At 52.9% G+C, this 14,553-nt stretch overlaps 7 protein-coding genes across 7 annotated transcripts; 4 read left to right on the forward strand and 3 right to left on the reverse strand.

Annotated features, from left to right (window-relative positions):
* Positions 1 to 418: 418 nt before the first annotated feature.
* N7443_004262 (origin recognition complex subunit 2) lies at positions 419 to 2,101 on the reverse strand (the record flags this gene model as incomplete). Its single annotated transcript, XM_056884318.1, has 1 exon — positions 419 to 2,101. The coding sequence occupies one exon, from the start codon at positions 2,099 to 2,101 to the stop codon at positions 419 to 421; it is 1,683 nt and encodes a 560-aa protein (XP_056742596.1).
* Positions 2,102 to 2,845: 744 nt separating this feature from the next.
* On the forward strand, positions 2,846 to 4,301 carry N7443_004263 (bifunctional ornithine acetyltransferase/N-acetylglutamate synthase; the record flags this gene model as incomplete). The annotated part of the gene is made up of 2 exons (XM_056884319.1): positions 2,846 to 3,303; positions 3,371 to 4,301. 2 exons carry the CDS (start codon positions 2,846 to 2,848, stop codon positions 4,299 to 4,301), a joined length of 1,389 nt encoding a protein of 462 aa, XP_056742597.1.
* Positions 4,302 to 5,668: 1,367 nt separating this feature from the next.
* On the forward strand, positions 5,669 to 6,967 carry N7443_004264 (uncharacterized protein; the record flags this gene model as incomplete). Its single annotated transcript, XM_056884320.1, has 1 exon — positions 5,669 to 6,967. One exon carries the CDS (start codon positions 5,669 to 5,671, stop codon positions 6,965 to 6,967), a length of 1,299 nt encoding a protein of 432 aa, XP_056742598.1.
* A 1,072-nt stretch (positions 6,968 to 8,039) lies between these two features.
* Positions 8,040 to 8,836, forward strand: N7443_004265 (putative cell wall protein; the record flags this gene model as incomplete). Its single annotated transcript, XM_056884321.1, has 2 exons — positions 8,040 to 8,126; positions 8,189 to 8,836. The coding sequence occupies 2 exons, from the start codon at positions 8,040 to 8,042 to the stop codon at positions 8,834 to 8,836; spliced, it is 735 nt and encodes a 244-aa protein (XP_056742599.1).
* A 920-nt stretch (positions 8,837 to 9,756) lies between these two features.
* N7443_004266 (ATG3/ATG10 family protein) lies at positions 9,757 to 10,915 on the reverse strand (the record flags this gene model as incomplete). Its single annotated transcript, XM_056884322.1, has 2 exons — positions 9,757 to 10,300; positions 10,365 to 10,915. 2 exons carry the CDS (start codon positions 10,913 to 10,915, stop codon positions 9,757 to 9,759), a joined length of 1,095 nt encoding a protein of 364 aa, XP_056742600.1.
* A 365-nt stretch (positions 10,916 to 11,280) lies between these two features.
* N7443_004267 (putative cyclin) lies at positions 11,281 to 12,235 on the reverse strand (the record flags this gene model as incomplete). The annotated part of the gene is made up of 2 exons (XM_056884323.1): positions 11,281 to 11,925; positions 11,981 to 12,235. 2 exons carry the CDS (start codon positions 12,233 to 12,235, stop codon positions 11,281 to 11,283), a joined length of 900 nt encoding a protein of 299 aa, XP_056742601.1.
* Positions 12,236 to 12,652: 417 nt separating this feature from the next.
* N7443_004268 (uncharacterized protein) lies at positions 12,653 to 14,017 on the forward strand (the record flags this gene model as incomplete). Its single annotated transcript, XM_056884324.1, has 1 exon — positions 12,653 to 14,017. One exon carries the CDS (start codon positions 12,653 to 12,655, stop codon positions 14,015 to 14,017), a length of 1,365 nt encoding a protein of 454 aa, XP_056742602.1.
* Between the last annotated feature and the right edge of the window lie 536 nt (positions 14,018 to 14,553).

A 14,553-nucleotide genomic window follows, 5' to 3' on the forward strand; every position in this document is an offset into this window, starting at 1 on the left:
TGTGTTTATTGAGGTGAGTTCTATTGATCTCTTAGCCCTCGGAGGCTTTGGAGGAATTTGCCTACTGACAGATGATGCAGTGGGCCGCGTCCAAGGGCTATAACATCCTCCCTTTGCACCGGATCCAAAAGTATGTCAAGAACGTCGACGTCCATCGCGCTGTCTCTCAGCACCGGCCTTTCAAGATGAGTTTCGGGGCTACGATGGCCCTTGCCGCGTTTGCGCAGTTCTAAGAGTATGCCTTTGGGAGGAAAAGGCTATTTGTAAATAGAGAATCCCAGCTGCTCTACAGATCTGATTTGAAGGTCTTTACAAGTGCTACCAGGCACTGCCAATGTGAATCGGTGATCTTTGTAATTCATACAGGGGGTATCATGACTTCTGCGACCTAGTCCACACTACAACTTCAAGGAATGTTTCATCCCAGCACCAGATCTTCCAACACACCCTCCATCTCATCGCGAGACAGCGGGACACCCAGAATCTCCATGCCGCTGGGATCCATACGCGAGGTAATCATCTGGTGGTCGTGGAATTCCTTCAGCAGGGTGCGGAACATCATCTCAGAAGAAGCGATGAATTCCTCAGTTGCCTTCTGGTAAAGCAGACGGAATTCGATGCCGTTCTCCTCTCCGTTTTTAGCGCCGTCACCGGCCCCTTCTTCGTCGGACTGATGGCCATCGTCCATTACGGAGAAGAGCTCGGTTAGCAACAGACGGTACAGGTTGCGTGCGTTCTCGGGAAGACTCTTAAGCACGAAGCCCACACCCTCTTTGCCGCCTACACGACGGCCTTTACGGCCAAGTAGGGCTTGCACCTCTTCTACGACGTCTGTCTCAACGGCAAATGGTGAGAATGTTGTGCTGTCATGGAAGACCAGATTAAACTGGTCCCGCAAACTGATATCCCACATCAACGGGAAGTTGGGCGTGTCTGCTGTGAGCAGAAGGCGGACGCGTGGTGTAGCGCCCAGACGAGCAAGTAAAGCCTGGTTGGCAGCACGCCGCAGTGGCGGTGCATCGACAGAGTTAATCAGGACTGTAACAGGTTCTTCGTTGGCCGGTCTGGCCTTGAGGGCAGATTGAAGAAGTTCCAACACCTCTGTCGGTTGAGCACCAAGCTTGGATGGCGCATCGTCACCGAGAATGGCAGTCACAATAGTAGCAAATATCGATCGGATGGAGATGCCGGGCGTGTAGCCATTGACGATGATGATGACGGGTTGGTTCGTAGGTACAGAGCGATTATACAGCCAATCCGCAAATTCATGGACGAGCTTTCGCTTCGATCCATACCCAAACAGACAGACGTTGAATCCTTCCTCGAACTCGAAATACCACTGTGGAAATGATCGGTGGTGCAAGGAGAGCAGGTATTCCTTCTCCTCTCTGCATGGGTCCACGAACTGGCCCAGTTTATCGAAATACTCTTCATGTGTCAATAAAGGTACCTTGTTCAGTGTTGTGTTGGACGTTTTGCTTGGGCCCGCGCGGTTCTGGAAGAAGTAGCGCTCGTGCGCCGGCAGTTCACCTTCAGGTGTCGGGGATCGCTTATTCCTTGCACCCTTTGGCCGACCAGCTCGGCGCTTGGGAGCCTTTGCCTCTGATTTCGAGGCCGTCTCCTTGTCGCCTCCTTCAACACTGTCCACCGCCGGCTCGTCAGCTTTATCGGCTTCGGGCTCATCTCCTTGTAGAATCTCCTCCGCAAGCTGCTCAGATCCATCCCAAGCACCATCTTCATCCTGTTCAAAAAGCACCCGCGCACTCTTCTTCTTCGCCGATCTGTCTGCGTTCTTCAAACGGCCGGGAGTGGTAGCGCTCGGGGTCTTAGGCTTCGAGGGTGTGGCAAAGAGGTTCCGGGCCTTGGATTTGTGGGTGGGCGTCTTCAATCCGGATTCCTTCAACGGGGTTGCGGCGATTCCATTGGCCTTTTTAGGAGTAGATTGACCGTGCGGTGTGGGAGGCAGCTCGTAGGGGACGTCGCTGTCCGGAGCCTGGCCGTTCAGGGAGCCATTGGCCTGTACCAGGGCCGTCCGTAGCCGCTTCGGGGTCGATACGGGATGGTCATTTTCCAGACCGGAATCTGACAGCTTGCGCTTCATTATGGCGAGTCAGCGGACGTGTGGTTGGAGTGAAGGGGAAGGGAATCAACAATACCATGAGATCCGGAGAATGTGCACAGGGACGCAACGCAAGGGGTTGGAGGGTCTTCCAAGGGCTCTGAATCAAACCAGGACGATCGAATCGACTCGACTCGAGACAAGATCTTGACACAGCGACAAATGGATTGTGCGAATGTGAAGATACAAATGTTCGCAAAGTGGAGTTTCAAAGTCAATACCAGCTTATTCTTCACTTTCACTCACTGCGGGTCCACGAGGCTTCTCCGACTCCGCCTCAGCTTATGGAAAAGCGCGCACTTCGACGCCCGAGGCATTAGATCGCGTCCTATCACCCCTCTTTTAGCAGTTGAGATCTCAAATTTATAGTTTTCAACCCTCGAATCAAACACTCGTAACCGTGGACGCGACCATAGTTTGTGTCATGCGAGCAGAACTAGAGACGATCGTCAATTCCTCGAAGAAAGTCTTCTTAAGCCCTTTTTTAAAACAGCGAAACATTACTTCTTAACCCATTGAATTGCTCTATCATCGCTACTTAGCTCTTGTGGGCTCACGCAGCGCCATCGCTTCCGGGGCGGGAGCTCCGAGACCGGGTATCTTTTTTTCCTTTGGGCTAAGTTTGACTCACCTTATCAGATCTCTTTATAACCTCCACTTCCCCATGTCCAAATGATTCAGACGTAACACCCTTCCAGCATGGTTTCCAACCCTCAGTCCGCTACAATGGCGGCGAATTCCCTTGCCCGCATGCTCAAGGGCCAGGTGCGATGCTACTCCGCACCATTGGACATGGCTATTCCGGCTTCCAAGCAGCGCTACATTCCTACCAGCGGCACCTACCCCCAAGGCTTCCTGGTTTCCGGTACTCATGTCGGCGTAAAGGCCTCCAACACTCGATTCCCCGATCTTGCGCTCATTGCGTCCGAGACGCCATGCTCCGCCGCCGCTGTCTTCACCACCAACAAGTTCCAGGCTGCGCCGGTACAGGTGAGCCGACAGACATTGCAGAGCCGCAAGGGAGAGGGCATCCGGGCTGTTGTTATCAACTCTGGCTGTGCCAATGCCGTTACCGGCAAGGGTGGTCTCGAAGATGCCGTGCAAATGGGCCGGACAGTGGACGAGTGCAGCGGCGCCGAGAAGGATAGCTCGCTTGTGATGAGTACCGGTGTTATTGGACAACGGTGAGTGATGCTTGCAAGAAATGTGTATTTGTGTATTGCGACCAAGTTATACTAATTGAAATAACAGCCTACCCATCAGCAAGATCCTCGACCGCATTCCTACCGCCTACGCCAACCTCGACTCGACGCACGATGCCTGGTTGAGCACTGCCCGCGCTATCTGCACCACCGATACATTCCCTAAGCTTATCTCTCGCACCTTTACTCTTCCGTCTTCCCCGGATCTTACTTACCGTCTGGCCGGTATGACCAAAGGTGCCGGCATGATCCACCCGAACATGGCTACCCTGCTAGGCGTTGTGTGCACTGACGCAGCTGTTGAGCCCGCGGCTCTTCAGTCAATCCTCAAGCACTCCGTGAACCGCTCATTTAACTCGATCTCTATCGACGGTGACACCAGCACCAACGACACTATTGCCGTTTTGGCCAATGGTGCCGCCGGCGGCGAGACCGTCCGCGCTCCTTCTGGTTCTCAGGCTAGTGCCGACTACGAGGCTCTGCAAGCCATTTTCACCGATTTTACTCAGGAGCTTTCGCAGCTTGTTGTCCGTGACGGCGAGGGCGCGACCAAGTTCGTCACTGTGCGCGTGCGCAACTCTCCCGACTACGAGTCTGCCCGTCTGATTGCCTCGACCATTGCCCGCTCTCCTCTCGTCAAGACTGCTCTGTATGGAAAGGATGCCAATTGGGGCCGTATTCTCTGCGCCGTGGGTTATACTCAGGGTGTGCGCGATGGCACCGTCGTGCCTGAGCGTACCTCCGTCAGCTTCCTTCCGGTTGATGGCAGCCCGGTCCTGAAGTTGCTGGTCAACGGCGAGCCCGAGAGTGTCGATGAGGAGCGTGCCAGCGTGATCCTGCAAAACGAAGATCTGGAGATCGAGGTTGACCTTGGTGGTGGTGAGAAGGGCGCTGCCGGTTGCGGTGGTGAAGATGCCGTGTACTGGTTCTGTGATTTCAGCCATGAGTACGTGACGATCAACGGTGACTACCGTACTTAAAAACTGCATCTACGGCACTTTCGGCAAGTGGTCGGGCTCAAGTGTGTGAGTATGAGGTTGTGATTTTAGATGACTTTTGAACATGTAGTAATCTGGTTGTGCAAGGAGATAGTTACATGTATGATGGCGGGTACAATATATTCTTAGATGCCTCCAGGGCTGTGTCTTTTCCGTCGACTGGCTTGTTTTTAAACATTATGTTAAACATTATGAATTAAGCACTATTATTCGTCGAGAAGTTTTCTGGATAGGGCCAGTGATTTAAGTAATCGTGCAGTCTCTAATGGAGCGGATATATATGTTTCGGACCGACTGAATGAGGTCGCAATTTCCAAGGTTGTTAGCTTTCCAAAAGTCCCACGGTCCAAAGAATATATCTATTTACCAACTAGTGCCTCATGCTACGTGAAAAAAAATTGCCTAATATGACACACTTACATAGTGTATGTAGCCTTGGAGCATTCCAAGGCTCGACGGTTCACCCAGACTTGAGAACGCGGGGAAAGCTCCCGTGACCAGGTCTTCATTATGAGGCTGGGATCTCATCTCACAGCGAGATGATTTCATAACCATCCGTTTTCGTATTTCACACAAACGCACGCACACACACGGCTCAGATGATAAACCCCGGTCATATCCTGTCACACACCCGAGATAAGCGCGGGGGGAAGATTCTTGAGGGTAATCCCGGGGTGAAAACCGCATCCCTTTGACGTCATCCTGTTTGCAATCATATGAATGCGGACCTGTTCCTATCATTCTTTTGCAATTTCGCACCTTTACACATCGGGATCTCGTGTGGAGTTTGCCAGACTTCGGTTCCACAGGGCCCATATTTAACCCAACTGTCAACCGTGCACAGGAACCTCCTGCGGGGACTTTTTGCTCCTTCGACAACTCCCGATCTGAGGCTGCCCAACACTCCTTCACCTCTGGCCAACTGTCTGCGGACGCGTGGTGCTGTCGGATATTCAAAGTTTCTCTGGGAGTCCCGCATGAACTGAGCTGCGCTTAGCTGGTGGTTCGAATGGACGACCCCTGTTCTTTATACCCTCCATCGTTATTGACCGCCTCCTGTACGTTTCCTGCAGTTCCACCTGAGCTGCGTGGCACGCTCTCTTTGAATATACTCTTCTGACTGTGGCCTAGACTATTGTTTAGGGCACACTAGTGAGCTTCGTGGTCTTCAGGCCTCGAGCTAATTTGTTTCGCTTCCGGTGCGCTGTTCGTGCGGCCTCTCTGTATGATTTTATCTTGAACAGACCCGCTTTCCCCTCTTTCGATACTCCGAACCCGCCACTTGGTTCTTGTAAAAGGAATCCTAGCGCAATCTCGCAGCCATTGTCAACGCCATGAAGCCATCCACAATGAAGTTGCCAGACGGGTTGCCAGACGGGTTGCCAGACAGGTTGCCAGACGGCCACGGAAGCGTCTACAAAGAAGTGCGCTTCTCGCCCACATCAACACCTATCCGCCGCACACGATCACTCTCGGCCAACACTCCCGCAAAGACGACCAATTACCGGCCTGTACCCATCCAAAATATCCCCGAAGAAAATGGTCCTGCCCTGGACTCCTCCTATACCACCTACTTAGCACAATCGCGAAAGCTTCTTGAGAAGCAGCGGACCCATTATGAGCAGGAAAGAGAGCTTTTTGCTCAGGAAAGACGGCTGTGGGGGCAGGAAAGATCAATCTTGAGGGCCAAGATTGCAGAATTGGAGTCATCGTTAAGAAGCACAAGGAATCAATCTAGTGTATCGGCATCTTCTTCCAAGCCCATGTTTGGAGCACCGCAATTCCAAGGCACTGGTGACTGTCATTCGGCTCAGGTGTGGGAGGGCTCAAGTCCAGGAGGGCGACCGACGAGGGTTTTCCGTGATGAAGAGATCCCAGACAACACTCACCTGTCGCCGACCACTGATAACCCTCCGTCCCTTGATGCGGCCCTGTCTCCTCAATCCCGGGCGGTGGATGCTGGTATGACCGTTAGTGTCCCCGTGCCGATCGAGAAGCTTGACAGCAGGCTAGATGGGATCACTCTCAAGTCCACCGCATTGCCACCGGGTGTTGTTGCCCGTGTCATCACCCCGCCGTCACCGTCGCCCCTGGAGACGTCCCCTGCCGCCCCTTCGGCACCTGCAAGGCCAGAGGTGGAACATCGAAACAGTCTCAAACTGAAGCTGTCCGAACTTCCGCCGCCCAATGTGAGACTCCTCAAGGATGCTGGTCATACCCCGATGGCGATCATCGAGGCCGATGGAAGCCAACGGTCCACCAAGGAGGCTTCTCCCGCGGAGGGTCCCCCGTGCAATGAGGAGGAAATCCCTCTCGCCCCCGTGGTTACCCAGATCCATCAACCGCCGGAGAACACCGAGTCTTACTTTCCCGATTTGCCCGATGATCCCGCCCTAAAGGGGCCTTTGGGTCTCACCAACGACGAGGAGCATGACAACAAGTTCCTGAGTGCACTCGATCAGAAACTCCAGGACCAGGCTCTTCTCAGTCAAGCCAAGCGGATCCTATCCCCTTCAACCGAAACAATTGACCCTGATGTGACTGAACCGGGACTGCCTAGACAGGGTGAGCAGGAACCGGAATTCAAGTTTAGAAAGTCGACCAATTTTGGCACGGCCTTTGGACTATCGAATATTGGTGAGATGTGAAGATAACCCGTCTTCTCCATTTATATACATTAAAGTTTGTGATCTATCTACATTGGCGTTTGGCTTCGCCTTGATCTTCTTCAGAATTGCACTTTATTTGCAATCTACTTCGTTCATTTTCAAATTTTTTTTCTTTTTCTTTTTCTTTTCGCGCGTGTGTCTCACAGCGGAAACACCTCACGACGTGATGAGATATCTTTGAATATGTTTCAGCCCGTCTTCACTTCTAGGGCGATGTCCTTTTTCTTGCATGGAGGGGTTCTAGGCTCAAAGCATCTCTCCGGTACCTGGACACTGAACATCCTTGCGTGTGACTTGCGTGTGACTTGCGTGTGACTTGCGTGTGAGGTGTCCTAGAACGGGTAATTCAGCAGATCCGACCAACCGAGAACGTCGCCCTACCGGCCACTACGATGGGGGCAATTTCCCGTGTGAGAGCCCCTCGATCCCTTGCATATGATTTGCAACCTTTCCTTATTCAGCCACGTGGGGTTCCCTTTCTCCGCGCTCTTCCCAAATGCACTGCAGCTACGATAGCTACGATAGCGGGCTCGGGCTCGGGCTCGTGCATAAGCTTCGAGTTTACGCGGAGGGACCTGCATGCTATGCATAGCCCCAGTTCAGCATCACGCCGTACCAAATCATGGGCCGAGACCTCGATCCCCCAAGAGATGACCTCTCATCTATTTCGATCCGTTCTGAGGCTTCATGGCTCGTCCCCTTTGGAACCTTGCTGATCATGGCCCTTGGTGGCGTTGAGTTAGAAAAAAAGCCACCCAAGGGCTATTCTGTAGCCTTGCAGGCGAACTTGGTTCCTGTCTGACCCTTGGCTCTCTAAACGACCGCTCGGATGCTGCTTGGTCTCATCCTGAAAAGTACATAAAGGCCATGAAGTTCAGTCTCATTCTCTTCTCCATCATTCACTCGACCATCACAGTCTTTAAACCGTCCATCATTCTTCTGCCTTTTCTCGGAGCTTGCTCCTCGTCAATCTTTCAATCTTTCAATCTTTCCATAATCACTCTTTAATACCTCCCCGGATTCATTCCTTCGAGCTCCATACTCCAACACGATGCCTTCCAACACTTTCTCCATTTCGGCCGCTCTGTGCCTCGCTCTGGCTATTGGCCCTGCTTCCGTCTTCGCTGCTCCTCAGCTCGTAAGTAACGAACCACATGGGTCGCCCTTGCACCGTCAACCCATTCTAACACTGAACTCTAGAACGGACTTCCTCTTCTCGGTGGTGCCCCCACTGATGCTGCTCCCACTGATGCTGCTCCCACCAACGGCAACAGTGAGCACGATGCTGGCGCCGGCTTCGATGTCGGTATTCCCGGTGGACCTGGAGTCCGCTATGGCGCCGGCGTCCACAGCGAGCACCACGGTCCCTGTGGCCCTGGCCCTAGCGGCGAGCACGACGCTGGTGCCGGCTACGATGTTGGCATTCCTGGTGGACCTGGAGTCCGCTTTGGTGCTGGGACTCACGATCAGTACCAGGCTGTTCCATGCCCCGAGCCCATCGCTGAGCCTACCACTACCACCTACGCTCAGGTGATCCTTCCCCCTACCTACACCACTCCCATCGTCATTCCCACCACCACGCTGGCCCCCGTCTACATGCCTCCTACTGTGGCGCCGGCTCCCACCGTCGCTCCCACCGTCGCTCCCATTGTCGCTCCCATTCCCGTTCCCGCTCCCGTCTACTCTAAGCCTCTGATCCCTCACCCTATGCCTGCGCCCACTGCTTCAGCTATGCCTTCTGCTAAGCCTTCACCCTCCGCCATGCCGGTTTTCAATGCCGGTTCAGCCCTGACCCCGAGCTCTCTCGTGGCCTTTGCGCTCCCCATCCTGCTCGGCCTCTTTTACTAGAATCATCTCTGAGGTGGTGAAATGATCGCAGATCCGTTTGGACATTGACTCGGCCCATCGGATCGATCTACAGTATATCTTTTGCTGTACTTGTGTACTCTTCTTTCGACCTGTGTACTCTTTTTTTCCTGTTCTATGTTATTTTAATGATTACCATTTCGGTGGTCCGTATCAATCCCACGTGGAACATGTATCTCGGCTGACATATGAGGAGCCGCTTGTTATATTTGTACTGATTTATGTGTTATTGGGGTTTTGTTGGTAATGGGGAGTCCGGGCGTGCTAGGCACTTTCCGTTTTATTTTATAAATGAATTTTTATTTCTCTTATTCAATGCCCGAACACACATAATTCATCCTGCTTCTACGTCTTCACGAAAATGCATTACGGATTGTTCCGGTGGCTCCTAACGGCCCTTTTAACGTCGTAGAGCCCGGAGATCAGTAAATGTATTCTTCGCCAACTTGATTGCTTTCCCAGAAATCTAGCTTAGTCGATAGAGATGACGATCTCCCGTCAAATTGGGCCCCGGACCTCGGTGACGCGAGGGATTGCATACGTGACTTCAATAAGTCGTTCTACTGAAAGTGATGTCTCACCACATCAGACTTTAAATAAAATAGAAATAAAATAGAAAAAAATAAACAAAAGTCTTTCTTTGCACTTGCAACATGGGTTGTGTAGTAATAACGGCCTGATAAATAGCAATTGAAGGTAGAGCAGATGGACAAAAGAAACTAGGTCGTGTTTCCAGCAGATAATCCACGCTAAATCAGGTCATGTCATGCATATCACGTATCACGGAGACGCTTGTCCGTTGTCCAGCCGGACCCCCTGTTCGACTGAACTTCGTATGGAATTCCAGGGGAGAACGAAGGTTAAGGCTATGATTCAGACCAGGCTGCCTTGCATCCATCCCATTAAACTCCCATCGTAAAGTCATGCTCGATACCAGGCGTCACGCTGGCAATAAACTTCAAAAACACCACCAAGTACTGATCCACTCGAATGGCAACCTGCTCTTCCTCATCGCGTTGAAGCACCTCCCACTCATCTCCAGATTGTCCCTGCTGGGGCTCCCCGAGTGACAGACCTTTCGTATCATCGACCAATCCTTCGAGACCACTGTTTCCATCGGCTTGCAAGACGCGATTGGCCTCTTCGCGTGACTGCGTCTGCTTCAGCTTGTCCCGCCGCAATTTGAGTGCCGCATCGGCGCGATCTAGTAGCGTCTTCATGACGGAAGCGTGGCGACATGGGTGAACAGTGGCCATCTTCACGCTGCCATCGAACCAAGGGAAATCCTCAAGTGTCACGGTCTTGTCTTTATAGTCACCCACGATGTCCTCCATCATCAGGTGCGGGGGGAGTGGCTCTGATGGGGATAGGTACCCGGATAGGTAGAGGCGGGGTGTTCGGTAGAAATTCGAGTATGTGATGTATAGTGTATAAGTGCGCAGAGGCCTAGTGATAGTCCTTTCAGCAAGAATGCAGATAGACGAAGGGAGAAGGAGGGGTGTATACTCACTGTGTAGTCTCTGACTGACCAACCGGCTCGCGGATGATAGCTTCCTCATCATCGTCATCATCCTCCATGTCTGGGATTTCCTCGTCTTCTTCCTGCTCGCCTAGGTTCCCGGATTCGTCGACGGTCCGTACATCGCGAATGCGGGCCTCCTGCTGATCTCGGTCTGCGACAAGGTCACGACCTCCTCCTGTTCTTAGCCAGCCATCATCTCCATCGGCATTTGCAGCGCCCTCGGCACCCTCAGCGGAGAGCATGTCGCGGACGATCTCATCTTCATGGCCCGCATCGCCAGCAAAGTTGTCGTTCAGCCGTCGGTGACAGGGAACTCCACGGGTAACGAGGAACTGCTTGCCAGCAGGCAGGTAGGAGACACGCTTTGCAGGGCTGGATGCATCGGCCCAGGACCATGTGGGAAACTTATAGACGAGGTAATCACCTGCCAGGACAAACTCCTCGGGGGTGATCTGGCCAGTGGCACGGAAGGTTGAAGTGCGAGAGACAGGGGCCAAACGGTCCCGCCACGTTGATAGAGTAGAATGTAGGATATTCATTGCGTTTGTGTTCTATGTAAGAGTGAAAGAGTTGCGATGCTTAAAGGTGGGGTGGGTGGGCGTCTTGATAAGCGGTGGAGCACATGATCGGCCCCGCGTGAGCTCATCGTCGAAATCTCGCCTTTTGACCTTTCAGCTTCTTTCACCTGACTCCCGCTCATTGAAGTCTGCGGACCAAAATATGGGTTTGCAAGTGATCAGTTCGTGACTTGGATGTCAATTTCTCTTGACAGTCCGCCACCACTGGCCTCTAGCCCGCACTAAGGGTTTGTAGGATCGGGATTCCCTTTCTCTTGGATCTTGGATCAAGAGGATAATCCAGGACTTGATGTCCAATACTGTAACTGCCCATACCCTGCTCAAAATCATTCACCTTCTTGCATCATCCGCCGTCGCTCAATCTCCGCCTCCACCTCGTCTACCACCATGGGAATCATCTTGTTCCTCCACCGTTCCATCTCAGCCCGCACGAAGCCTTCTGTACTTCTCATACCCACAACAAGGAACCCAAGTTCTTCTCGATCGACATCAAAGACCTCCCACCATTCCCCATCTACCAGCTTCACTCCTTCTTCGCGCGTTGCGAGGTAGATAGCTGCCACGGCCAAGGCATTTGGCTGATGTGTTACATAGAGAAGTTGAGGTGATAGCAGACTGGCGTTCAGATGCTTAATGACTCGACGTGCGACGGCGGATCTTGTCACACCCAGGGTTTGTAAGTAGGTGAGAGCAATAGTGTGGGGAAGGGCGACGTGCGTGTCGAACCCGAGGGTTCTGAGGATGATCGATTCGATTCGAAGGAGCTCCAGCCGGGCCGGCTGGTAACCGCCCTCAGAGAGGATGTAGCTATCTGTCGCGGGAGGCTGTCTGGGGGCCCCGCTGGGGTTCACGAACCACAGCGGAGAAGAGCCTTGGGACAGGAGAAAAGTGTAAACGTTCAAGACGGATCGTGGTGAGGTGGGATGGAAAGAAAGCTTGGCTGTCAGGTAGAGCGATGCGGCCGAGATATCCTGATCAAATAATTAGTAAAGAGCTTACCTGGACGCAAGCTTGGAGCGTACGTACCTTGGCCGAGTAAATTCGTAAGCTTCCTCCGTCTGTTCCCAGCCAGAAGCGTGTAAAGATTACAATCGCCTGGGCGATCACATCCTGGGACAGATGTAGGAGAACGCCTGCCGCCTGTGTGAGCTGGGCACCGGCGCAGCGGATTGATGTTTCGAGGTCTGAGGGCACGCCGTCGATCGACGAGGAGGAACTGGAGAGCTGATCGGGGGTGGCGAGAGCATTAGATAAATGCTTGAGGCCGTTAGTGGGGAGCATGACGAGGAATTTGTAGCGGGAAACGATGACGCGCAGCTCGTGTAGCTCGTGCTCGAGACCGAAAAGATAGGACGGAGAAGAAGATTCGGTGGAGACGCGGGATCGGAGTTTCAGCCACCACTATTTCATACCCCAGCCTCTTTATTTACACGTTTCAAGGGAAATCCTCCTCCGATCTTCAAGTGACAAGTGAAACTCGTACTCCTGCAACTATTTCCTTCCGATCTTGATCAATCTATCACCGTTGTTTCGTCTCGGCAATTCCCGTCCTTCATCTCTCGAGCTCCCCCTAAAGGGAATTCCCATTCCTCTAGGACCGCACGTTGCACACTTGCACACTAGCCACGCCACACATTACTTCCGATTCGGCGTGGCATTCTAATCATCTGAATTTGGTCTCAACCTTCCCTCCCAACTATGTCTCCTGATCTCTCCCGAACCTCGATCTCCCTACATTCCGATGCCTCGTCCCACGAGACCGTTGCGCCCCCAAACATCCCTGTGATCTCATCGAAGAACCGATTCACCACTCTACCTTCACACCGTCGGTCAAACACCGAATACATTGCTCGACCCCCTATATTCGAAGAAAACCTCGATCCCAACCGCGATCGTATCCGTTCGAACCCCTCCTGGACAGACACGTTCCCCAAGAAGAAGCTTGAAGCAAGAGCAAGGATACTTTCGGACTGGTTCCAGAGCAGATCAGATCCAGACGATTTGGGAGTCTCCATGCGCCCTGACAGTCATCTGGATTCGAACAAAATGGATACGCCTCGTCTCACTACGGCACCCTCACACACACGCATTAACTCGGTCCCGGGGACGGGCCGGTTCTCCTTTTTTGGTCTGCGGCGGCAGGCCGAGCAGAGAACAAGTCCCCCCGAGCCGGCAGATGATGAGTTCCTGAATCTCGACATCTCTGCTGCCTTATCCGTCCCTACTTGTCCAGATGCCACGGGGGAGCAATCACTCGATGCTCTGCGAGAACAAGCTACCAGCATTCTACAACGAATGCAAGATGCCTATAAACAAAGGACATTCGTCATGCACCAGGCTCTGGCTGACCGAAATGAGAAGCAGGGTGAGCTTGAGGAGACACATGCTCGTGTGAACCATTTAAAGATACAGTTGGACGGCATGGCCGTTAAGGTGCTAGACCAGGAGAAGGCTATGCAGGCGATGGCCGAGGAACTCAAGCAGGGGAGACGTCTGCGACAGAGAGAAGATTCCCGCAGCCGCGACCGCACCATGCCTACTAACCCCCAGGAGGACGACATTCCATCTCTTGTGCTCCAAACCCCCCACCGAGGCGGCAAGCGTGCAAGCCACGGCACTCTGACTAGCGATTCCGGCTTTGAGTCCGGGGACGAGAGCGTCACCGACAGTGTCTTCTCGCACCGAGAAGGTGTTGAGTCTCCCACATCTACGCTGGCGGCGCCGTCGCCCAACCTCTCGCAGGTTGCACTGTCCACGCCAACGGCTGCCCCAACCCCGACACCAACAATTCAAAAGAATCTTGTCACTGTCACGAGTTCGCCCACGCCGACGCGACCCTCAACATACGACCGGGTTATGAAGGGACTTGCTTCAACCCGCCTGGGTAGTTCTTTTGCTGCGAACTCGGGAAATTCAAACCAGTGTGGCAATTGCCATGGTGTTCCCGCCTCGGAGGCTTGGAGTGTCATGGGTATTCTTAAGGATGAGAATCGAGGCCTTAAGACGCGCCTAGGAGAGCTGGAACTGGTCATTGATGACTGCCTGGGCCTTGTTGGACCTTGAGCGAGACTCGAAGCAGGTCCGTTTTGAAATTTGGGACTCTAGTGATCACGTATCTCAGAGAGACCTGTTGTCCATATAGAAGACGAAATGGTTATGATTACCCTACGGGTAGTCGAGTACGAGCGGACAGGAAACCAAGGAGCACTTCGTTTAGTAATATAGAACATTGAATGATCTCGATTGCTGTCGCGAAGCTTCTCGTAGACCCTGGGCCTCTTAGTGTGGGGATAAGCTTCGGGGTCTTGGACACCGGGGTACACACACACACGCACGTACGCATGCACTGCGCAGGCTATAGAACCACTTTACATGGGGTAGAAAAGAGAAAAATAAGTGAATAGTTGATGAAATCGAGCAATCTGTCCTATTCTCAAACCGTGGTGTGTGTTGAGTCACGGCAAGTGGTGCAGAAGTGTTCGCGGCGAAGACCAAGTGGCCTTAATTAGCGCGGAAGCGAAAAGTGGCCAGCGAGCCTCTTCCCTCTTTCTCTTCCTCCCCCCATCTCCTCCGACTTCCCTCCCCTTCTCCTTTTCTTT

This window comes from Penicillium atrosanguineum (assembly GCF_028827265.1).
Source record: "Penicillium atrosanguineum strain IBT 20685 chromosome Unknown utg000003l_segment0_segment0, whole genome shotgun sequence".
NCBI lineage: Eukaryota > Fungi > Ascomycota > Eurotiomycetes > Eurotiales > Aspergillaceae > Penicillium > Penicillium atrosanguineum.